This window comes from Diabrotica undecimpunctata, chromosome 2 (assembly GCF_040954645.1).
Source record: "Diabrotica undecimpunctata isolate CICGRU chromosome 2, icDiaUnde3, whole genome shotgun sequence".
Taxonomy (NCBI): domain Eukaryota; kingdom Metazoa; phylum Arthropoda; class Insecta; order Coleoptera; family Chrysomelidae; genus Diabrotica; species Diabrotica undecimpunctata.
Genome location: NC_092804.1, coordinates 72,712,973 through 72,739,675, shown reverse-complemented (window position 1 = coordinate 72,739,675; position 26,703 = coordinate 72,712,973). Strand labels below are relative to the sequence as shown.

General features: G+C 31.4%; 1 protein-coding gene across 1 annotated transcript in view; it reads right to left on the bottom strand.

The window, feature by feature from the left end:
• Positions 1–16,521: 16,521 nt before the first annotated feature.
• Positions 16,522–26,703, bottom strand: part of Ptr (patched domain-containing protein) — a 274,044-nt gene continuing 263,862 nt past the window's right edge. The window contains exon 16 of the mRNA XM_072523099.1: positions 16,522–22,968. Coding sequence (XP_072379200.1) covers positions 22,734–22,968 — 235 coding nt within the window. The 3' untranslated portion in view covers positions 16,522–22,733. The remainder of the gene's footprint in view (positions 22,969–26,703) is intronic.

The window sequence follows — 26,703 nt, the reverse complement described above, 5'->3', positions numbered from 1 at the left end:
AAGTAAATTCTGGTTCCCCAATTAGCAAATCTTTTTAATGCTTTTTTTTATATTGGCTATATTTGTTACTACAGTGGTACCTCGATATACGGATGTAATACGTTCCGTAATCTTGCTCCTATGTCAAATTGCTCATATGTCAAAGCAATTTTTTCCATTGAAATTAACTAAAATGTCATTAATCTGTTACAGTCCCCAAAAAAATACGTTAGTTGTTTTTGTTAAGTGTTTTTAATAATATGTAACTCTAAATGTTAACTCTTGGAGTAAATCATCTGCAATATTTGGTGGACGAGAAGGAGCATTATCGAGGACAAGAAGGATTTGCATGGGTAGGTTGTTTTGCTGTAGATATTTTTTAACAGAAGGGGCAAACACCAGGTTTATCCACTCCACATAACTGGCAGTTTTTCTTTTAAAATCATATGTGACTTAAAGGCTCTGGGATTTTCTGAATGGTACACTAAAAGAGGTTTGATTTTACAGTCGCCACTAGCATTGGCGTAAAGTAGTAGAGTTAATCTATCTTTCATTGGTTTGTGACCTGGCATCGTCTTCTCCTCTGTCATTATGTAAGTCCTATTCGGCATATTTGTTCAGAAAAGCCCTGTCTCGTCACAGTTGAAGACTTGCTGGGGGATGTATCCTTTGGCTTCTATCAGTTCGGAAAACGTTTTGATGTAAACCTCAGCTGCTTTGATATCCGAACTTGCTGCCTTACCATGCCTGACGACGGAGTGAATGCCAGTCCTTTCTCTAAAGTTGTCAAACCAGCCCCGACTGGCTTTAAACGAGTCTTCCGATTCATCATTTGTGGAAGTGTGTGAGGTCTGCTTCAGCAAATCTTCGTAAATCGCTTGTATCTTTTTACATATGATGCTGTGTGTTAAGGTTCTTCCTTGAAGATGCTTCTGCATCACCTATATTATTTCTCCATCCAGTAGTTTCTCCATCTTTTCATGGAGAGAAGTCCGGAGCTTAGAAATTATTGTAACGCCCTCAACTTGCATTATACCATTTATCACCTCCTTCCGTTTGAGTACAGTACATATCATTCATGTGGTACGCCTGTACATCCTTGCTTATGTTTTTCAATGATTTCACGTTTTAGTTCAATAGACATCATCTTCTTCTTTGAACCCATGGTTGTAAAAATAAATGTAATATTGTAATGTACAAAAAGCACAAAACGCGAACCCAACTTATCAACAATTCTTCGAAAATAAGGGGAAACAAACAAGTTTGTGTGCAATCTGGTTAGTATTAGAATCCGAATTTTTGACGGATTTTACTTCCAATGTTCCAATGACCATTTAATTTGTCGGTCCAAGTAATAGTCACGTACAGACCCGTAAAATGATCGTTATGGCGAGGCCGTATAGATCTATTACCAGTAAAACTACCTTTTATTTACAAAGCAAATTAGACTTACTCAAATAAGAGGTATGAATTTGAATAAAAACCGATTCGTCGTATCTCAAATCTTGCTCGCATATCAAAGCAAAATATCGCTCGCTCCGCGGCTCGTATCTCAAAACACTCGTATATTAAGGGCGCTCGTATATCGAGGTACCACTGTATTATCAATATGGACTGTATAATATATAAAATGGTCAGATGTATTTGGATAATCCCTTACGACCTTAATTATCAACTGTGGTTTTTGAATTTGAATCACATAGTCAATAATGCTGTATTTATTTATTGAAGTTTATATGGTTAATACTACGTGTGTATATTTATAAAACGATTTGTGTGGAAAGAAACCTTTCATAAATTTTAAGGGTAGACTTCCACATAAATCTCTGAATCTTAGACCACTATTATTTTTAACATCTTTTTCATGTTTTCCTACTTTCTATTGTTGTTGGTTTTCTTCCGTTTGTGTGCCCATTTTCTTTTCTCTTATTTATAGCTTTTAGAAGTTAGTGTCAGTTTTTCATAAAATTCATCTTTCGTTGCTATATTTGCGTTATCGTGAGGTGTGTATACTCCGAAAATAACAACTTATTTGTCATTTTTATCTAATTCTAAAGTTATTATTGTTTCATTGATCTTATTCCAACTCGTAATGTTCTTATTGTGTAATTTTTTATAAAACGTTTATACGAAACGAAACAAATATTTCGTTTCTTCCAGTTTTCTTCTTTGTTTTAGTAAGAACTGCGACATGTACTTACAATCTTGATAGCTTTTTGAATACCTCCTGCCTTTTTGTACCAATACCTTGTATATTCCATGTAACCACATTCATTGTACGTTTTCTTTACCATTTTTGTATCCTTCATCCGTCGTTATTTCGAGGCTCATGATTGATGTTTTCGACTATTTAAATTTTTTTCGAAAGATGAGGTGTTGGTCCATTGTTTCAACGCCCCCACCTGGTGGAACAGGATTTTATCTCACGGCTTTCTCCCTTATCTGAATAGTTTCAGTTTTTGGTGCCGGAAACTCACCAGGCACCCTCTTCCCTTAATTACTTAATGTACATCCGTTGTACGCCATGCATTACCCAATGGTCATGACGACGACGTAAAAGCAGGATTTGTCAGTACGTTCTGCCTATTTAAGGACATTTCTTCAAGAAGTTTTAAAGCTGTCAAGGCTTTAGCAACCTTCACCACCTCGGAGATCCAACACCAATCATTTGACCCCTAACTATATTTTTCTAAGTTTAAAATATGATGATTTATACAGGGGTGGAATTATAATCACCAAACAGGATGATGATGAATAATATGGTATTTTATTGGGGGTAATACACAGTAAGAAATTTTACTAATGTTAATTCTAAAAATTCTCATAATAATTTTTTTTCGTAATGTAGAATCAAATGGGTATATCAATTATTAAACGAAAAAGTACGTCATTAAAAAATGCACACGCCTCCTGAATACAATTCAATCAAATTTAAAACAATTGTCTTGACTCCTGACGCATATATCATATTACAGAATCGTTAAAAATAATAATGATATAAACTGCTTGCTTAATTAATACGCACTAATTACCAGTTTCATGTATAGGGCGATTCACACACCTCTTGATCTTGAACTAGACAGTTTTTCAAGGATCTTGTACCAGATCACGATTATAGGCGAACTATCTACATATTTTATTTCAGACATGAAAAAAAACTTTTTTTCCTTGTTTAGTTTTAAAAGAAATATAATCTTTTCCCAATAAATTCTTTCATCAATTTAATTTTTAAAATTTATCCTGTAATAACTGTATTCTAAATTGAAATTGTAGTTACTTCCCATTAAATATATTAAATTATATTATTTAATATTAATAATTAAATAATAATAATTTTGAATGCTAAGCTCATACTTACGTAATACCGCTGTCTAAACAGATGAGATATGAGAAATATAAAATCAAAAGAAGAGGCATATAAAACTTTATTAAGAACAAAAGATCCAAGATAGGAAAGCCTATTTCATACTTAACAGATACATTAAAACAATGGTGATAAAAAATAAAAACGAACTACTGGAATGAAAATATCTAGGAGGCAGTTGATTAGCACAAGCTAATCAAAAATCAAAAATATAAGAGAAGAAATAAAAGTAACAGGTAAATTTATCTAATTCAGAATAAGTGTGTTCCGAGATATTTTTAGCAGTCTATAATTCACGAAGTAATGAATATTTTTATTTGAAAATTGGAAACTGCCAATTGGAGCTACGACACAATCAACTGATGTACATATGAGATTTCTGACGTCATTACGGAGGCCGTGACGTCATTACAATGAAAAAAATTAAATTGATCATGTGGGGTGTAGGTTGGTTTAGATGAAAGGGTTTTTTATCCCAAATTCAAAGTCTACCACAATGAGGGTGTTAATTTAAATCTATAAGCTAAATTTTCAATTTAATATTTATTTTCATCAACAATCAATTTAAAATGAAAAATAAGTTTATAGGAGGTATTCAAAAAGACCTCCTTCTGCTTTAACATAAGCGGTTTATGTAACAGAAACCTCTTGATGCATATTCGCAAGAAGGTATAATAATGTTGGATAATCATATTATGTTTATTAGATTGCTTCCATCAAGAGTTCCATATAGTGGAACTCTAGGGGTAGTTTACCCCCTGCATGGGGTTGATTAACTCGAACTCACTGGATACTCATAATTACTTTATTGGTTCTCTAAGTACAATAATAGAGGCAGTACGCAGTTGACGGATGACAACACTAGCTTCGACTGTTAACTCTTAATTCTTAATGATCTACTCCCGTTATTTTCCGGGTATTTAACTCACGTGCCTTTGTTTATGCATTCATGTTTTTCTAATCTAATTTGAACACATTATTTAATAAGCTTTTGACTACATTGCAAATTTCACTAGGTCAGCGCGTGTTCTAGTTACCGATAACACCGATATTTTCAATGTCATAAACAAACAATCGCATTGAGCAATAAGTAATGAATAATATTATTAAAAGGATTTTAAATTTTTAAACTGAATTGGGTTACTTAGATCTGATTTCTGGATGCTTAATTAAATCCCGTTACAAAGGTACTGAAATGTTAAACCTGAAAACACTAGAATACCTATATGACCTATGTCCTATATCCTAAATAATTATAATTTTAAGAAACAACATATCCAACTTACCAAACTTGGAAAATAAAAAAACCGCTAAACGGCAAATTTTTCAGCACTATATTGATGACAAATTAAGCAACTTTACATTAAATAGGTGTATTGATAGAAACATATCAACACTAAGCAATATAGTTATCTCGGCAGCATATAACATCATCGGAAAAACGATAACTTGCAATAATCTGTCTCCTGGTGGAACTACCAGATTGTTGAACTATTAAAATAACTTAAATTAAAACTAAATTAGAACTAGCCCAACCGGTAGCCTTCAAGTATTAGCTAACGAATTACCTTTACACTTACCCTTTATACTAACCTATAACTATACTTCCTTTTCTTAAAAGACTAAAACACGGTGGTTATGATTTTGATCAGTTTAGTCTTCCCATACAACCAATCCAAGATTCCCCATGAGTCAACTAGTCCACCAAATATAAATATATCCCTTATTTGTTATCCTAAAACATTCACTAATACAATAATATTACATCAATTATATGATGAAATAATATCCTTATATTCAAAGTCCGAACATTATCTACCCACATGCATCCAAACCTCAATCGGAGTTAGCAGAGGTTTACGTACGTGGAGCAGACAAATTTAAAATACGCTTCCCTTTGAACTGTAGCAAATTTATTGAAGAAGAACTGACTGTTTTGCGGGCACTAAAAGTATGTAAAAGAAGATCTGCACCTAATTATATTATAATATCTGACTTTTTAAGTTCACTAACAACTTTAGAGCAACTATATCCGTCCTATGAAATTAAAAGGCTAATAGACAATGAACTTATACTACTTCATATAAAAAATTTCTAAATAATTTTTTTGTAAGTGCTATCACATGTGGAAAGCATGAGAAACAAATCAGTGGACCAACTTGCAAACAAGGAATGCCCTGAATTTGCCTGGGTCAAATATGCCTACAGGGAATAACCATAATAACTCTAACAGAATAACAAGTCCACATCCCAGAAACTATAAGCAACAAATTACCACTACCACCCAGACGTATTAAGTAAGTAATAATTACTCGATTACGATTAGGACATACTATACCAACTCATATCCTCCTAACAAATAAAGAACTTATCCCCTTCTGCCACAACTTCACAATCACAATTATTGTTAAACATATCCTTTTAGAATGACGAACATACAAAGAATACAAAGAATAAAACCCAACCTAACTACCAACATGAAGGATCTACTAAGTTGCTAGTTGAATCAATACCCCAGTAAATAACTGTTTTGGAGTGTAATTTTGGTCATCACGTCGGATTGGCTTGAAAATTTTGATTTACATTCATCTCTCCCTCTACTTTACTCTTGAACTTGGGCCCAGGATTGCTTTTACTTAGGGGTGAAAGCCACCCCGTCTCGGGGGTGAAAAACATACCAACGTTCAAAATAATTCCGGAAATAGATAAATTAACTAATTCGAAGCAACTTCTATTCAATACATTTTTTTCAATATGTCATACTTTTTGAGTTATTTGCGAGTGAAAATGTTTTCACTCTAGTTTTTTAAAAACCACGGTTTCAGACAGTTCTTTACAAATAACTCAAAAAGGAAGTATTTATCGAAAAAAATATTTTTTACAAAAATGTAGCTTATAAAAGAACAAAAATAGTATACTTACGAAGTCTGTAGACTCAGTAGAAGCAGAGTTGTAGCTCATAAATAGTGGGTTCTTATTTGTCAAATTCCAAATCGAATATTTCAACGTAAAATAACCAAAAAATGAAGGACTTATCAGAGAAAACTCATCAATACTTTATAAAGGTGCTTTAAAAAGATTTATTGTTTTGTTTTTAGCAACCAAACTAAGCGAGTTGCGCTCATAATAAAGTGCCCCTTTTTGGTAAAAACATCTTGAAAATTACCTCTAATTAGCACCCGAAATAAAATTAATCGTTACCGCTTTACAATTTACTTTATTTATGTATTGTTTATATGATCTGATCAGCTTATTTTTGAAAAAAGGTGGTTTAAAGGTAAAAACAAAATTTTTTAAATCTTGAAAAAAATGCCTTTTTTTTAAATAACTTAAAAAGTATTAGTCATACAGAAAATCTTAAACAGTAAAAAAATATATATGGTTTTCTTTACTGAATATTTTGGTTTTTTGTTTTTCTGTAAGACAAACATTGGTTAAGATATTGCTGCTCAAAGTTTGTATACAATCATGATTAGTGACTCGTTCAAGCCCTTTCAACTGCAACTCTTTTAAAAATAGGGATTTAAGAAAAAAACTAATTTAAATAATCGTATTGTCCTTTAAAAAACTTACAAAATGACCTTTTTAAGGTATCCGAGTATATAACCGAGTTATGAGTAAAAAACCAATCACATATTTTAGGAGATATCAGAACGAGTAAACTGGAGATTTCTAAGATACACATAATGTGCTATTAAGGCATAGAAATTATGTGATAAAAAATTAAAACAATAAATAAATCTAAATTTTAAGTCACTGTATAATTAAATAATTCAAAATTGCTTGAATTTACAATTATATGGTAATAGGGGTCGTTTTTACCCCTAAAAAATAAAAAGCAACCAACGACACAAGTTCAATTTTGAAGGGGTGGGTAAGAATAGCCCAAATCCAAATTTACAATATCTAAAATGATATTTCTTAATATTGTTCTGAGGCTACTTTCTTGTGGCATTTTAAAGTAATTACTATTTAAATGGGAATAAGCCACAATTAAAGGTTAAAGTACGTTTATTGACGTTTCAATTTCCACTTCGGAAATCGTTCTCAAAATACAAACATTAGTAAATTAAACAAATTTTGTTTTTTTGTTACTTAGTGAAAAATTCTTCTAATAATTTAATTTTATCTGACTCATCTATAGACAATTCAGACATACATTATACATTTTAAAGTAGACGACTTTAAAATGATATTGCTAATATTGTTGAGTTGCGTTCCTGGGACGACTTTACTTATAAGATAGTTCATTCGATTATATGAAATCAACTTTAACTTGAGAATATCCGTCAGAAAAGATCATAACATGTAATTCGTCTTTAAAAAGACAAATAGATGCCATGATGACAGTAAAATTCTCCTGTTAGTAATTCCATAGTAAATTATGAGGGAAAAACCAGAAAAAAACCTCATAATACTATCCCGACATGGTAAGTATTTGATCGTGCATTTAGTTTACCTTCAATAAACACCAAATTCCGATTTTATATATTTGTTATTTAAAAAACATAAATGATGTATCCTCTATATGTTACTGACTTACCAATACTGGTATTTTCCTTTTAATAACTTCCTCTTTCAATATGGGTAACCAGATCCTACTACATTCTGCCGAGAAATTCGCGACACAAGTGGTCTCATTTAGCATAATTAGAGCCGGTTCTTTGATTTTTCTTCTTTTACCATCCGTTTCTTTTAGGACTATATTTGAATCATTTCCATTGAACCCTATGTTCATTATCCCATGCGTGTTTACATATTTGAAATCTATCAAATTCTCTATTTTTAATATAGGTTTGATGTTCACTTATTCTAACATTTAATGGCCTTGATGTTTCACCTAAATAAAACTGATCGCATTCACATTCATGAATTGCGTTTATAAAATACCTTGTGAGAGACGAATTACATGTTATGATCTTTTCTGATGGATATTCTCAAGTTAAAGTTGATTTCATGTAATCGAATGAACTTTCTTATGAGTAAAGTCGTTCCAGGAACGCAACTCAACAATATTGACAATATCATTTTAAAGTCGTCTACTTTAAAATGTATAATGTATGTCTGAATTGTCAATATAGATGAGTCAGATAAAATTAAATTATTAGAAGAATTTTTCACTAAGTAACAAAAAAACAAAATTTGTTTAATTTACTAATGTTTGTACTTTGAGAACGATTTCCGAAGTGGAAATTGAAACGTCAATAAACGTACTTCAACCTTTAATTGTGGCTTATTCCCATTTAAATAGTAATTACTAAAATGATATATTTAAATAAAATTGAATATTTGTAAAAAACTTAAAAAATTGTAATTTGTGTTGTACCCTCTACTAATTACTGGCAGTGGTTGATCCAGGGCTATTTTTATCTAAATAGAAAAAAATATTTTACTCGGATGGTTAATAATATATTTTTTTGTATCTTAGTATTATGTCTATAATTTTTTTATCAAAACTTTTTCTCAATTCAAGGCTGTTTAAATTCTAGGAAACATAAATAAATGTTTGGTTCATGTCCATACATCTCTGTGTCGTCACACTTAATCCCAGCAGAGAGAATAATCTAAAATGAAAGAGAAGGGAATAAATAAATAGTAAAAGAGCAAAAAAGAGCGAAATCGCATGGAAAGCATTTATCATTCAAAGCAGCAAAGTAACAAAGACGAATTTGAAATAAAATCAAGAGATGACTGTGGCAAATGGATCTACTGCGTATGGCAGTCTTTACAGCAAACCAGTTTTTTTGTAGTATTTGTTTTTTATGGATGAATGAGGATAAATTGAGAGCAAGAAAAATAAATTTTAAATAAATCCGAGATATTAGATAACTGAAGAATTTTAGTGATTTAAACTGTATTAAGTAGACATATTATATATATTTCCTAGAGTTCTAGTGCATAAATATTTTCATCCAACTTTTTTAAAAATTGTAAATTTTTTACCAGTAAATTATTTAACATAATTTGCCATTTACAGAAACTGGCATCATCTAGTGGTATAAAATTATTCTAACTTGTCTGGATTTAAACAGAGATTCTATATTCAATAAACCTTACTTTTGTGTATAGATGGCGCAAAAATGTGCGCCATTGCTTTTATATAATTTACTTTATTTTTACTTTAATTATTAAACATTTTTTTATTAAAATTTTAATTAAAACTAGTTTACATAAATATAACTAATATTGTTTAGTCCTAATACACTAACAATAGTTAAGACTAAATTATGTTTCACAGAATTATTTATTGTTTTGGCATGTAACAAGTTAAATGGATTTATCCGAGTCTTCTATTAAATAAAGTTTGGTCAATATGGAATACCCATTCTTATACAATGATAAATCACAACAACAGAATAACAATTATTAATAATAAGGATATGGATGACCAAATGCATTCACTTTATAGAGAAAAATGTATTTGATAAATAACACGCAGTCGCAAAAATATATTTAATGTCATATGTCATTTTTAGGCCCCAAGAAAATTGCCGAGTAATATGGAATAGTGCTATCTGGTAATATCAGATACGACAATAAAAAACAACAATTATAAAGTTGTTTATTTTTTATTTTACAACATTATGGACTACTTTTTACAAGAGTCGCATATGTAAATTTTGTGCTTGTTCCCTGTACAGGTTTCATGTGCCCAGCAAGGCAGCAAGACGCATTGTACCTATATTTCTCGGCTTTTACTTTAAGAAAATCATTCTTCATAGAACATACAAATCACAGCTGAGTTAGGGTCTTTAGAAGTCAAATAGACTACCTACGGAAATATAGTCGTTCGCAGAATCTTGATCGTTTATTCTGGATTTTTTTCAACTATCTTGGCCAGTGGGAAATTTTCATTGGATGAATCTGATGATTTTAAACTTGACGTTGTCAACTTACGCCGTTTGCATATCTTTTTGAGTTGGGCATGGACTTGATGCCACTAGATGCTAGTGTGTCATCATCAATTCTTCTAACAACCATATTTTTCTGCTTTGAAGCAACTGAAATACTTTTCTCTACACTAACGAAAGTTAAAATCGGCACAAATATCGTCTTATACATAGATGGCCACTTGGGCTTTTTGGGATACTTCTTTTTTAGACAAAAGCATACCGTATACATGGCCTACTTTGCCCAGCAAATTTCAGTTTTATTTAAATATTTCTTTTCTTAGCACATATAAATAAATAGGTACAAAAATTATTTTGAGAACTCGCAAGATATTAACAAAAAATGTACTTCATTCATCTCAAATCATTTTTTATCACAATCTTTAACACATCCTAGAAAAAAAAATTAAATACAAAGTAGGCAAAGTTGCCCCGGAAAATTTCAACATTGCCCACCTATTTTAAATTCACTGTACGACAAAATTGAAAGGTAATAGGACTACTTTGCCTACGGCATACGTTATGATTTGACTACTTTGCCCACGATATACGTTTTGAATTTTATTTTTTAATAAAAACTAGAACAAAAAAGCCCTATTTTTCACTCTTTAAAAAGAGTTTTTTATTAAAAAACTTTTATTACAAAAATAAAAGAAAAATTATTACACTTTTATTAAAAAAAACAATCAAGAAAAATTATAATTGAAGAAAACAACTTAAATTTTCTTTACAAGAAAAATATTCTCTTCTAGTTTTGGAAGGTTCCTTTAATATTTTTCTAATGTCTTCAAAATTGACGTCCGATATGTCTGATATGTTTGGATAAACAAAACCATTTATATTTTTTCTTAAATATTTTACGGTATAGTATGTATTGTCGGCATTTATTTCTACTATCCCGTTTAATGGATTTTTTTGTAGGAAATTGGACCACCACAAAAGTATCAATTTTTAGATTATTTCCATCTACTTCGATATCGTCACTGTTATTCATCTCAATCTCCATTTCTTCTGCTAAATTTTTGTCGTCATTTGTCTCCAGCTCTATTTATCCTTCTAAATCCTCGTTGCCCTTATTCAACTGATTGAACGGGTACAGTATTAAGCAACTTTTTCTATTCTTGGTATTCCCTTTCTTTTTTTGTTGTAAAAAATTTAATAATGTATTATCAATTTCAGAGCTTACTCTTTTGGAGTTTACTCTTACACTTTAATTTTGTTTTATAAAGAAAAAACATGTGATTCCTGATAAACGTTCCATCGCAAATTCAGTTAAGACAATACTAAATATGACGTACAAACAAAAATTTAGTTAATATTCCTTCTATTGTATACCCGCAGTGCTTAGCTTTTACCCTAAAAAAACTACAAAAACGTGTTCAAATTTCTTACCTTACTACCAGCGTTACACTTCAGTCAGGCAGATTAGATCACATTGGCCTTGGTTTCTTAGTGCGCATTGCGCGCGTAAACGTCTGTAGTACTTTGCTATGTTGCCAAGTATTTTTTACAAATATTATAACCTTTACAGTGGGCAAAGTTGAACCAAGTTGAACCCACTGGGCCAAGTAGGCCATGTTTACGGTATTTTTGATTGCGTGGTACATTCGAGAAGCAGTTTCAATTCTCGAACTTATTTCAGTTTCTTCGGTTCCTCTGTTCTCTATTTGTAGGTTTCGACTTGTTTGAGTGTATTTCCGTTATATTTATCTTCGTTAGTTTTCTATTTTTTTGCATACAATTACTTTCGTTTTCTCTTCAATAAACTTCAAATTTTGTTTCATTAGTGTAGCGTTCCATACGTGTAAATTTCGATTGAGTGCTTTTTTGTTTATTCCCTATATCACAAAATCATCTGAGTATGCGCATGCTGAGATCTACATCGGTTTTAGATTTCTATGTCAGGCATATAATTTTAGTGTTTCTGTTCTGGTTTTTTTAATTATGTCATCCAAGACAATGTTAAATACTATGGGGCCTAGGATTCCCCCTTGACGTAAACCCTCATTTGCTATAAACTCTTCGGATTCCATATTAGCGGTTCTGACGCTATTCCTTGTATGTCTGTATACACTCATAATGGCTTCCCTAAGTTTGATATTCGCACCTTTTTTAAGCATATGTCTATCACCTTCTTTGAAATACTATCAATAAATCAATAAAGGCCTGGTATAACTCGGTGCTTGAGTTCCGTGCGTTTTGTATTAATTTCTTGGTAGTAAAAGTGTGGTCTTGGATAATTCTGCCTTTTCTGAATCCACTTTGTGATTGTTCCATTTTAGAATCAACTTCTTGTAAAAAACGTTTCTCTAATATTCTCTTAGATGTGATGCTCAGTAGTGTTATAACTCTGTAGTTACTACATTCTCGCCTATTTCCCTTTTTAAAAATCGGTAGAATAACCCCCACTTCCCAATATTTTGGTATTTTGCTCTTACTCAATGCCTTATTACAAACTTTTATTAGCAATTCAATGCTCTTGTCGCCTATGTTTTGTATCATTTCTGCTGCGATTTTATCAAAGCCAGTTCCCTTGCTTTTTTTAAGTATGTGTATAATTTCTTTTATTTCTGCTATAGTTATTTCGCCTGAATTTTGGTCTTCTTGCTCTACTTCTTCTTGGTTGCTCTCTACATTATTTAGGGTGTTTACTAGATTCTTATATTCTCGAAATATTGCTTCCACATATCTAAGATATGAGCATTGTCATGCACTAGGTGTCCTTCGTTGACCTTTGGTGTTTGTGGAGAATTTTTGGTTCTTAGATTCTTCAGGGTTTTGAAGAATAACTTTTGATTAGTGTGGTAGTCTTCTTCCAACTTGTTTTTAATTTCTTTCCAACTTTTTCGTTTCTCTGCTAGTATCATTTCTTTGACTTTGGTTTTCTGTTGTTTGTATTTTTGGTAGTTGTCTGTGATTTCGCTTCTTAGATAATTATTCCAAACTATCTACTTGGTCTTTACTGCTGCTTTTATTTTGTCGTTCCCTTAGTTTGTACTCTTCTTACTTATGTTATTTCTTATTATTATGCATACTTGTTTACCACCATTTCTTCTTCTTCAAGTGCCATCTTCGTTCCGAAGGTTGGCGATCATCAGGGCTATACGTATTTTCGAAACTGCTGACCGAAACAATTCGTTGTTGCTACAGCTATACCATTCCCGTAGATTCTTTAGCCAGGGGTTTCGTCTTCTTCCTATGGACCTTGCTCCTGCTATTTTCCCTTGCATAATTATTCGAAGCAGTTCATATCTTTCGCCTCTTGTAATGTGTCCCAAGTATTGCAGTTTTCGTTTTTTGATCGTAAATATGACTTCCTTTTCTTTATTCATTCTTCTCAAGACCTCGACTTTTTTTTTACCACCATTTAGGAGTACCTATTTCAGTTTCTGCCAAGCTTGGTCTAAGTCACAACCCTGTTCAGCGAGCTTTGTTACTTAGTTATCCAAGTAATCTTCAAACTTCTTTGCTATCTTCTTGTCTGCTAGCTTATGTGACTTGATTACTTCTATAGTGGAGGTATTATGAGCTTTACTTCTTTTCTCTGTGTCTTTCGTTATTGATTCTCGTTGCACTCCCAAGTGGTTCTAGCTACAACTAGATAGTCGTCACTATTTATCTCAGCTCCTCGTTTTACTCTTACGTCTTTAATACATTACCTTAATGGTCTGTCCACTAACACATAATCTATGATGGATCTCTCTCCCCTGCTTTTGACTTCGCTTGTGTATTTTTGTGCATCTTTATGTTGGAAAAATGTATTCACTATTAATAAATTATTTTCTCTTCATAGATCAATAATACGTTCCCCATTGTCGTTTTATATTTCTTCTCCACATAGTCCTAATACATCTGGGATATGTTTATCTCTTACACCCACTTGACCGTTTAGGTCCAATAATACTATAGTGATGCCTTCCAAACTGTTTGTTATCTCTAAGGCTTTATCCCACAATAAGTTTTTTCTAGCTGCTTTTTCGTCACCAGTTATTCCATACCTACCAATAATATTGACTAATTTTATGTTCATCAGTTACCAGTCTTTAGAATCCTTCCGGAAATGGATTCCCAATATTTAATATTCTTTATTAGGTTACTGTTTATTAGGTGGCCTACACCTTTTTTATCCTTTCACCTTATGATACTTCACTGGTGATGTGGAAATGTCTAAAAACTGTGTGCTTTTTTCCTTCTTTTTGGTCTCTGTTATACCTAGTACGTCTATTTAATTTTTCTCAAATTCTTCGGCAAGTTCAACTATTTTGGCGTTAAGACCTCTGACATTATATGTTGCTAATGTCCATCCTTTGGGACTGTGAACTACGGAGGTGTGTCTTTTTTCATGTGGGTTTTAAATATACTGTTTGTGTTCTCGCTCGTTGCTGGCTGCATTTTTACGGGTTTTTCTTTTCTTGTCACTCGTTGCTTACAGTCTTGATCATTATTTATGTATCTGTCTGTGTCTTTGATGCTTTTTCTATAATTGCTCATGTCCATTGCCATTGCTTGGTTTGTCATAGTATTTTCGGAACAATGGTTTACTAGTTTTTTGTCTACATTTTGACTATTTTGTTCTCTTTACTGTCTCATTTACCTTCTCGTGCAAGTTTTCTAATTGTTTTCTAAATTTCTCTCTCTTTATTCGTAGTATCGACATTGATGCATATTTTTTCTTCTTTAACATTTCTTAGTTTGGATTTATTTTTCATAACCTTTATCTTCTCTTTATGTTCTACTAATTTGATCAGGCAGGTTTTCTCTCACAGTGTGTATGCGTTTTTAATTTCAACATTTATTTCCAAATTATGTTTAATAAAGTTTCTCATTATCTTTTCTTAAACGCTTCATTTAATTTCTTTTTAATTTCAATATTTTCTGTCTTTAAGTCTTTATTTTCATCCTTTAAGGCCTGATTATCAGAAATAAGTCTTTGTATTGCTTTATTGCTTCTGTTTTGGGTTTTTCTTGTTTCTTTAATGTCACTTGCCAGGTTGTTCATATCTACCAGTTTATCCAGTTTTACCTCATTGTTGTTATCTCTTTTTTTGGTTGAAGTATGTGTGAAGGGTTGAGAGTTTTCGACCCTTCTTTGATCTTTTTCTTTCGTTATCTGAACCCTCATCTTCCTCCTCCTTTTAATGCCTTCATCCGTTGTGCCGTCACTGTCCATATATTGTCCTTTTGTAGGTATCTGTCACTATTGTCCTAGTATTCTGTATTCAGAAATCCTTACCACTTTGGCAACGTCGTTTTTGAATATGTCAAGGATTCAACGTATTTTGGATCGATTGCCTACACTTGACTATAATTTATCAGTTAACCTTGTTTATTTATTTTTAAGTGACTTTTTAATGTTTTATCGTCAATCCTAATCACTATCGTTATGCTATTATTTTAATTCTGCTTATCGGCTACAATTCTCGAAAAATCGGGATTATCGCGGACGAAAATAACACAATATTTAACGTCACTAACCAGAATGTGATTTATTCCTATTAAATACAGTAGTTAGTAGACAAAAATTTCACCAATTATTTATAAAAGCATATATTTTTTTATTTACAAACTCGCATCAGCCTGTATGGCTATTAGCGAAAAAAGAAAATATTAACAGCCGTAGAATATTACAACAATCACATTTTGTATAAATAGTTTATTGCTTTTAAATATTGACAATCACTTTGGCAACGCACTTTAAGAATAGTTCGTTCACATTCGGGATTCCGAATTCACCTCTTTCTGCACTGTATAACGGGCACTTCACTAAAAGACTTTTTATTGTTTGCAGGGTCTCACAAGAACAACTCTCCAGTTGGGGATATCTTGTCATCAAATATCCATGCGTAAGGCGACTATATCCAAGCCGTAGTTGCGTGATGATCACCCGAGAAAAACGATTAGTGGAACATCTATCAGACCTTGGTTGAAATGTTGGTTTAACTCAAGTAATTTTGCCTGTTTTTTGTCCCCTTTTTTTCCCACTGTCGCTGGAGTTTTTGCATATAACTAAATAGTTGCGTCCTCTAAGGCTTCTCTTGCATGTTTTTCTTCCAGATCGTTGCCCGTGATTCCAATATCAGATGGCACACACAGGAAAGCAATTTTCATGTGATTTAGATTGTGCAATTCTTGTCGAGTTTGGCCACAGGACGGAAAGAATAGATTTTAGAAATGATTTCTAGAGAATTTAGTGAGTCTGTAGTTATTAGGAAGTCGGAACTTTTTGTAGAAACATATATTTTGTTTCACAAGTTCAATGTGTGAAAGATCACTGGGTAAGATTCAAAATTTTAAATTATTTTATATATTTTTATTTAGGTATATAATAGCAAAAATATTTTACAAAAATTACTTAAACTGTACACACTTAAAACTATTACGTTCATTTAGGATCATTCTAAGGTATTTGAGCAATCTGCTTCTATTAAGAAATAAATTAATATATTTCTAAATAAAGAACATACAACCAGGTCCGATCCCTTCTATAACCAATAACGCTTGTACTTTAAATTTATATTACAATTTTTTTACCTAAAATTAAGATGATAAAAGGACATTGCCAATGCATCAATTTTGAACTGTCTTAGGGCTTTTTATGTGAGTAGAAATCTACTGTTTTTTTTTTGTTTATAATTCATTTTATTTTTAAAACTTTGGTATATAAATTTTAAAATAAAAGTAGTAATACTTTTATATCGCATAAAACTTGTCATAATGTATCACTAAAATTTTCCATTTACACGGTTTGTGTTGGGAGTCTCGTGCATGCATTTAACGTCCATTGTTTATGTAAGTGAATTTGTTTGATACATTCTGGGTGTTTGTTCTAAAGGTACAATAATATCAGTACAATCTTATTGAATATTCAGTATTTGATCGTTTCGACAGATTTATATGAACGATATAAAGCAAACATGATTGCTGGAAAAATGTACTTCCTGCTGGAAGGCTGAAAGATTAGAAAGAACAGATCATTCAATTGTTGCTATATTCATAAGCTATTCTGTTAAATAATTGCTTTACGGTACTTCAAATGAAGCAACAAATTGTGTCTTGGTTTCTGGCGCTGCAAAACAATTATGAGAAAATCTGGTCAATGTCCACAAGTGGATTATTTCAAAGTTACTGAATATTACCTAAGACCACTAACTCCACCCACTTGTATAAGATACGAGGTTAGACAGAATTCGGGAAAACTCAAAATACTGATTTTCTCTACTTCTGTTTAAGTCGTTTATAACTAACAGCTTTAATTTATTTCACCATTCGCTAGAGTATGTTGTTGAATATTTTAAAATAACAATGTTTTCGAACTTTCTTACTATAGTAAAAACCATACCTTTTTGTTTCTAAATGAAAAGATTTAAGGCCAAAGGACTTTGGTCCAGAAAACTTTTTGCACGGATTGTTGGAAAACTGTTGTCTAGTTGATGCATTAGCTTTGTTCATAAATATAATTCTCATAAAAATCAGTCAACATTAACTAAAAAGTAAAACTTAAAACAATTACTATTAAGAAATTAACATAATAAAATATTTGTGATTATAATGAAAAATAATTTTAATAATCTCATATTTTATTGACATTCCCGTCCATTTTTCTATGACAATGTTTAATCTAGTATCATCTTGTGTTTATGTGTTCTTATATTCACTTTAAGAATAAAATCCAGTCTTGTACAATGCTGAAGATAAGGATAATACTAGTGAATTAGTTTATGAAAGGCAAACATTTTGATTGAATACCGATCCATATAAAGAGAGGAATAAGAAGGCACAGACTGTTTAAAGTGCATACTTAATTTTGACAAATTATGTGAAAACAAATAAATAATTACACTGGCTTTCAAAAATATGAAATATATTGGTCGCGCACTCAAAATATACACGTCATATAAAACACTATGGTTAATCCCTTTGATCCCACAGAATGACAAATCATGCTTATGAGCCGCGCAACAAAAAAACTTGGTGTACGAGTAGGTACTATTGAGTCATGACCTCAAAAGATGAAAAACATATACACAAGAGAAATAAAAGAAAATATGGGACTAAAATTCCTGAAGAGTTTGCAATCTTCAGAAACAAGACCGATACGAGACAGTTTTACAGAAATATCAACGAAACTAGAAAAAAATTTAAACTTAGAATAAATATACTTAGAGACAAGGAGGTCAACAAGTAATGGATTGACACTTCAAGGATATGCTAAGCTCTAATTTGCATACAATTAAACCTTAAAATTAAACAAAAAACAAGAAACTATAGATACAGCAGTGGAGTTTTACTTCATTGCCAAATAAAAATATTGCAACTTAACGCGACAAAGTTTTTAAGTAAAATGAAGCTTGAGATTTAATTTTGGGATAAAATAGAAAAAATTAGAAGAGCTCAGTGTTTTTTATTTACAAAATCAACTGTCGTATTAATGATTAGTTATAATAAAAAAAACAAAAATAAAAAAGACCTGTATTAATACATGAGTATAATAGTGGCATTTAAGTATATAATGACTTTTAAAAGGCTACCTCCAAAAATTGTACTCTCATTATCAATCCAAGTTTTATCGAAGGCAAGCACAATAAAGAATATTGAAATTAAAACAGTTGCACTCTGACGAAAACATTGATTAAAAAAGTACGGGTGTTGAAAGGTTATTACGGCATTATAGAGTAACTTAGCTCTTTTTATACCTACGCTTAAAATTATAATTGCAACTAAATCAATAAACTTAAATATTTACAAAAGTTTTGTGGAATCAGAAGATCCTTTATTAGGGTAAAATAAATAAATTGTGACTGACAAAAATGAACACCTATTTCAAAGTCATTAAGTTTCAGTAGTTTTTATTTAAGAAGCTTTCCTAAGGTAAAATTTGTATTGCAAATACATGTGTGAAAACTAGTTCATGTCGTGTTAGTTTTTACGCAATTATGATATTCCCATCTTTTGATGAAAGCCATATTAATACGAAAAGGTCTATAAAATTATTTAATATCTTATTAAAAATATATGATTGGTTGATAAGATAACATGGAATAGAAAGAATAATATTATGAGTAAATAGGTTATCGAAGTTTTAATGACCAATACACTAAAGAGAACAAGAGATTCTTCATTAATTCAGTTGAATAGAGCATTTATATTGGATAGATAATATAAATAAAATAGTTTTTGTCTATTAATTATATGTCAAGATATTTTAGTTGTGTTTTGCTTTTAGGCCTATTGTCTATAGATTTATATATTTCGCAAGAAAACTAAATCTTTCTAACTAGTATAATAGTTTACAGCAAATAATTCAAATATTCCTTCTATATCCAAAAAAAGGTCATTATTATTAATCGTAAAATTATTCTTTGTTGCGTCTCTTCCGCAACTATTATTACAGTTGTAGGAAATTTAGGTTGAATTTACCAGTAGAGCAATACATTTCTATAGCAAAGGTTTAATCTGGATAGTTTACTGTTTGCCTCTATCTATTAACTCAGTTTTTGTAAAGTTTGAAATGTTGAAAAAAATCTAGGATCTACAGAACTTCTAAAAAACATACGTTAAGCAAGCTTTGAGAAGTTTGAGTACCGATGAAAACATTATGTTTTGCAAATTTCGTGATATCTCAATATAGAAAATTAAAAAGTTTTAAGTTTTACATGTAATATAGCAAAACACATGAACTAAAAGAAATGAAGGTCAGGAAGGAGCAGCAGTTATTATTCTCGAAATCTTTTGTGTAATTCTTAAGAGTGAAGGCGCAAAATTTCGGGCCAATGCTTTTTAAATGCATTCATTTTTTTTTAATCCTAAGAAAACTAACAAATATTTTTGAAAAATTTAAACGCAGAATGAAAGATTACATTATTACCGAGAGCCGAAAGTCCCTTACAATAAACAAAAAGTTTTTGTGAATGAGGTATTTGAAATTAAAAATCACACCAAATTTTCTCTTCTTTTTCACATTACAGAAGTCTAACATTATACATAAGAATTAACATTATAGAAGTTTTTAGGAACTTTCGGCCCTCAATATTAATGCATTAGTTCATTATGCGTTTAAATTTTTCAAAAATACTTATTAGTTTTCTCAGGATTCGAAAAAAATTAATTCATTTAAAAAGCATTGGCCCGTAATTTTGCACCTACGCTCTTAAAGCAATCGTTTTGTTTTCAATGACAATAACTTATGCACCTACAGTTTTTCAAAAATTAAGTAAAAATTTAAATACTCGCTATCGAACGAATCAACAGTCCTTATATCAGAAGAAAAATAAATTAAGGAAAAAAGTTAATGACAGCTATATTCGGGTTTGAATAAACAACAGATAAAGAATAGTAGAGGCTTTTTAATAATACTATATATTTTTTGTGACCAGAAGATTTAAGTACGAGCTTACTCTTTGAAATATGGGTAAGGCTACAAGTGGGTTAACAGGTTATACATAGAAGAACATAACACATAATTTACTTACCTAGGACATGGTTTTAACCGTGTTGTAAAGCATGTACAAGAAAAAATTTAGAAAAATAATAACGATTTAAACCTAGAAAACGTGGACTGAGTTCTGTCATAGCAAAAAACTAGCTAAAACTAGCAATTTAGATTAAATGGTTTAAAATGTAAATAAATTGGCAATAAATTAAGCTCAGTAGTAATAAATAGTAAAAAAAAGTTTTTGTTTAATCTCTTCTTCTTCGTAATCTATTTTTATCCACTCTTGGATAACACATACTGCATATTTTTTTATCCTCCGCCAATTTAATTCACTGTTTGGCTGCCACTGTTCTTCTGTTATCTACCCATCTCTTTTGAGATCTTCCCATGCTTCTTGTCGTCCTCCTTGTTATCATCATATCTGGTAATGTGACCTGCACAGCTCCATTTCATTTTGGTAATTTCTTCCACAATATCCCTGATCTTCGTTCTAGGTCTGATATCGGTGTTTCTAATCTTGCCTCTCAGTGATATTCCAAGCATATTTTGTTCCATTGCCCTTTGCGTTGTTTCTAGTGTTTTAACAGATTTCTTGGTAAGGGCTACGGTCTCCAACCCGTAGGTACAAACTGGTAGTATGCATGTGTTTACACCTTTTTCTTTAAGTTTAAACAAATATATTTGTTTTTCAGATACATACTAGTTTACCGAAAGCGGCCTTTGACATTGTGTTTTCCTTTAATTACAGCATTTTTATTTGGTTTTCTCAGTTTGATTACATAGACTAGGTATACATAACGCTCAACATTTTATATGGTATGGTTTTGTATTGTTATATTAATCTTGTCGTGGCTGTCGTATTGTTATATTTATTTAATAAAGACATTAAATGACAACCTTACGAGTATAGGAATATTGGATAATTATTTTGGCAAATATCCAATACAATGGACCCTTTCAAAGTGTAAAGATTTTAACTGATAAACGAAAAATTTTGACAATTTAGTTCATTATGTTTGTATTTATTTGTATCTGGTTTTTATAAGAGATTTTGTATTATGACTAATTTTTGTTTCATACTTTTGTTTTCACTTTTGTAGGCTCATTTTTATGATTTTTTACAGTATATTTGCATTTTTAAGAAATTTTCGTGCATATTTTTTCCGATGTCTATTTCTTACCAAACCAGCCTAACCTTTTTGTTTTCAATTCTATTAATGTATGTATTCCTCCCTTAAATCTCCCTCTTAAATTTAGAGAGGTGTTGTTATTATATATAATAGTCTCATATCCGTTACATTAAATATTTATTTAAGTCTTGATATTATTCTCCACTACTGATCGGTTTTATTAATTCTAGATTTTTTACCCTGTGTTTATTCTGCTATATTGCACTGTTCAAAAACTATAATGTATTCATCTAATTAAATGCTAAATTTTTTCGATCTTACTATATGGTGCAGAGGCCTGGACGCTGACAGAAATGTTAATGAAAAAACTAGAACATGATACCAACAAGTGGGTAATCCACAGAAATGGAAAAGAGAAATCGTGATCACAATTAAACAAAGAAAACTAGAATATCTAGTCCACATATTGAGACACGATGTAAATCGTCCACTTCAATTGATTATTTAGGAAAAATAGACATCAGGTGCGAGAAAACACTCGTGACTCTAAAATCTGTGACATTTAAGAATTTTTAATTTAAGTTTAAAGATACTGTTATACCATTCTATAACATTGCTATAACACAAACTTATTCTACAGAATAAGTTATATTCTGTAGAAGACTAAATCATCCCTATAGTAAATCATTGTTATCGTCTTAACCCAACCAACCAAAATACATGGTTTAATTTATATTCCTTTTTAAACATTCAGCTAACCTCAAGGTATGCTTTAATATAATATGTAATATTTTTCCAACTAGTAACAGGATATTATATTATATATTATAAAATACTAATAGTTTCTTCCAATTCATTACAATGTAAATTTCTATTTAAAAGCTTCTTTAATATGATACATATTACTGAAACTGAACAACTATTTATAATATTCAACACTAAGGAAATCTAGATTCCTTCATAAACTTAGGACTTGACTCTTTAGTATATCTAGGATGTACTATATTGTGGTAAGAACTGGACCTGGCGAGATCATTGTTTTTCCTGTGGTGGTATCTTTCTTGTGGTGGTGAATATCTTCTGTTTGGTTCGTATCTATTTGGCCTTAAATAATTATCACTGTGGTTGTCTACTACTGTATGATTTGCTGCTTCTGTTGCTTTAGACCTACGCCTAGAACAAAATTAACGTTTTATCAAAAAAATTTGTATTTAAAGTAATATGTTATAGTTAAAGTAATATATAAAGTATCACAATTGGAGCAAGTGACTCATGTTTTAATGATTTTTTATAAGCCAGTAATAATAAGACGTTTACCCTTTGGCAAAAAATATTTTTGTTTTGACAAAAGAAGAAAATTTAATTATTACTTAACCTGGCGGTGCACGGGTTGGGTCTGTCGGGCCCATTCAGTTTTTCTAATAGGTACCTATCTCTATTCGGTCAGAGAGTCTAAGTACGGTCATGGCGGTCTAGGTACCTTTCGACAGCATGACCAGCTATAATCCCTCATTTACTAATGCGTATTGAAGCGATAGTGTCGATGTTATATCTGTTTTCGTTCTCTCAGACCCAACTCGTTTTAATGTAAGTATGTATTCACTTATATATGTAACACTTACAAGAATGTATTCCACAAGGTGGGTCAAACCAACACCTTTATTACAATACCAAAGATGGAATGAAATGGAATAAGACATGCGGATTACGAAACGTTAGAACTAGACGAGGAAATATCATCACAAAACTTCCTGGAGTTATTCGTGAAGAGAAAAGTTGCAAAACTGAAAAGGAATGCTGAAAACTGTTTTTTAATGACAAAATTATAAAACATATTGTTATATAAAGACAATTCCGATGCGAGGCTAACAAATATATGTGAACTAAAAGCTCTGATTGGTCTGCTTTACTTAGCTGGGTTTTACCGTGGAGGTAGAACTTCAATTTTTGAGACTTGGGAAAAAAATGGTACGGGCATTGACATATTTCCGGCAACGATGGCTCTCCGCAGATTAAGATTTCTTATGAAGTACTTACGCCTAGATGATAGTCGTAAAAGGGACGAATGGAAACAAGTAGACAAACTTGCAGCAGTTAGAGTCGTATTCAAGGATGTAGTCGAAAATTTTTAAAAATAGTATACCATTGGCCAATATGTCACTATCGATGAGATGCTTTTAGGCTTTAGAGGTCGCTGTAGTTTTAGAATATACCTTCCAAACAAACAGGACCGATCAGGTCTGAAGGTATATTCTTTGGTGGATTCTTGCACTTTCTATACTTATCAATTAGAAATCTATGCCGGTGCACAACCACCAGGTCCATATTCTATCAGTTTTGCAGCCTACGATGTGGTTGAGCGGCTTTGCAAACCAATCTCCAAATCCAACCGGAATGTCACAATTTACAAAATGGACAAAAAGTTTAGAAGCTAAGGTGTACAGAGTAATTAAAAGAGACGATGAAACAAACGATAATAAAACTTTGTTGATAAAAGAGAAAGGGAACAAATAAAATTAAATTATACAACGAAACAACCCATTCGTTGTGCAGTACATGAATTTTATTTCAAAATTACCAACTATAAAAAAAATTGCTTCTTCTCTTCAATCTAATGAAAATATTCCAAAAAAATATCAAGACATGTTTTGTTACGTACTTAACGTGAAATGAACTATGAGTATTTAAAAAGAAAGAGGAATAGTACCCTTACTGAAAAAAATGGCAATTTTATGGCACAAAAAGTGTCTGAAACAAATAGCAGAATTTTGAAGAGATGGAAAAAACGTATTATACAGATGAAACATGATTCAATGAAGGACATACTGTGACACAAATTTGGCAGAATTAAATGTGAAACATAAACGACAAGCTTTCCTAGATAGTTTGTCGACAGGTTTAAAAGCCCGACCTGAAATGGGAAAGCGCCTTATTATTAGCCCTATTGATAGCAACTCAGGAGTTGTTGAAGGAGGTCTTAATGCATTTGTTTCTAAAAAGACTGAAAATTAATATAGGGAAAAGGATGCAGATCATTATAAAAAATATTTTTTAGAGATTCTGTTGAAAATCGAACAAGGATCTGTTATTGTTGTATATGGTAGTAGTCAAATTAAAGTGACAAACTCGCAAGCAAATAGAATCCATCAAACAAGTTATTTACACCACAAACTACAGTGATCATGATGTAGCCTTCCCCAATCGATTATAAAAAACTTTTGGCAAACATGCACCACAATTTTTTTTTAAGTAATTACTTACAGATATTTTTTTTAATAAATTGAAATAATACATTTTTTTGTTTATATTAACAGCATCAACTGCTAAGGTTATTAGCGGGATAATTATGTTTAAGTAGTCTCTTACGTAAATGACTTATTACCAAGTAAAGTCAGCTTAATCATTTTCTATACAAAGAGTTATTTATTACATCTAGACGGCATTCGATCTCCAGGGTGAGTACTGACCTGACAAAGATGGGAATTTTGATTAAAAAAAAAGTTTGAACTTCTTATAGTATGTCAATCTAGTTTTAAATCAGTTCACAGGGATTATAAAATTACAATAAACCAAGAAAAAATTAAAAAAAAAAACAAAAACAAGACTCGGTAGCCCAGTGGTATGGGTGTCAACTTACTAAGCGTAAAAACTAACTACTACTACTAATTTGACCAAAAATAAGAAGTTTAAACTTTTTTTTAATCAAAATTCCCATCTTTGGTCAGATTAGTACTCACGACTTCTGAGTTTTTATGCTTAGTAAGTTGACACCCAAACCACTGGGCTACCGAATCTTATTTTTGTTTTAATTTCTTTTTTTTATTTATTGTAATTTTATAATCCCTGTGAACTGATTTAAAACTAGATTGATATACTAAAAACGTTTGCTTAAAAATAAAAACTTGGCTTTTTTGTTCTTCAATGTTTGTTCTTCAAAAGCCAAAAGCCAAAAAGCCAAAAAGCCAAAGGACCCGGAGGAATACCAAACGAACTAATTAAAAACGGAACGGAAAAGTTATTCCGCATGCTACATAGAATGTTCGAAAGAGGACTAAATGGAGAAGAAATACCTGAGGAATGGACACAAGCATACATCACATCCATACATAAGAAAGGAAACAGGAAAAAATGTGAAAACTATAGAGGAATTAGTATATTATCGTCGGTAGGTAGACTTTACGGGAAAATTATTAAGGAAAAACTAGAAACTGGAATAATAGGAATAATTGGAGAAGACCAAGCAGGGTTCACAGTAGGAAAATCATGCCTAGATCATACGTACACATTAGAACAACTGATAGAGAAGAAAATGGCAAAAGGTAGACCGGTCCATCTGGCCTTTGTTGATCTAAAGAAAGCATATGACTCAATACCTAGAGTCAAATTATGGGAAGCAATGAATGATCTCGGAATCCGACAAACACTAATAAAAGCAGTTAAAGCACTATACAAAGAAAACAAAGTAGCTATTAAATGTGGAAATAAAGCCTACAATCCATTTAAGACGACAAAAGGACTTCTACAAGGCTGTGCTACGTCCCCTACTCTGTTTAAAATATTCTTGGAAAAGACACTCAAACCATGGAGGAGAAAGTGCGAAGGAATGGGCATACCAGTAAGAGACGAATATCTATACACCTTAAGTTTTGCCGACGATCAAGTAGTCATCGCACAAGATGAAGAAGATCTCAGCTTTATGCTCAGAAAACTAGAAGAAGAATATAAAAACAACGGAATGGAAATACACTTAGAGAAAACCGAATACCTAACAACAGAAAACAAGGATATGAGAAACCTAGAGATAGACGAGGGAAGACAAATAAATGGAACAGATAAATTCAAGTATTTAGGAACCATAATATCGAACCAGAGAACAACACAAGAAGAATAAACAACAGACTGAGACAA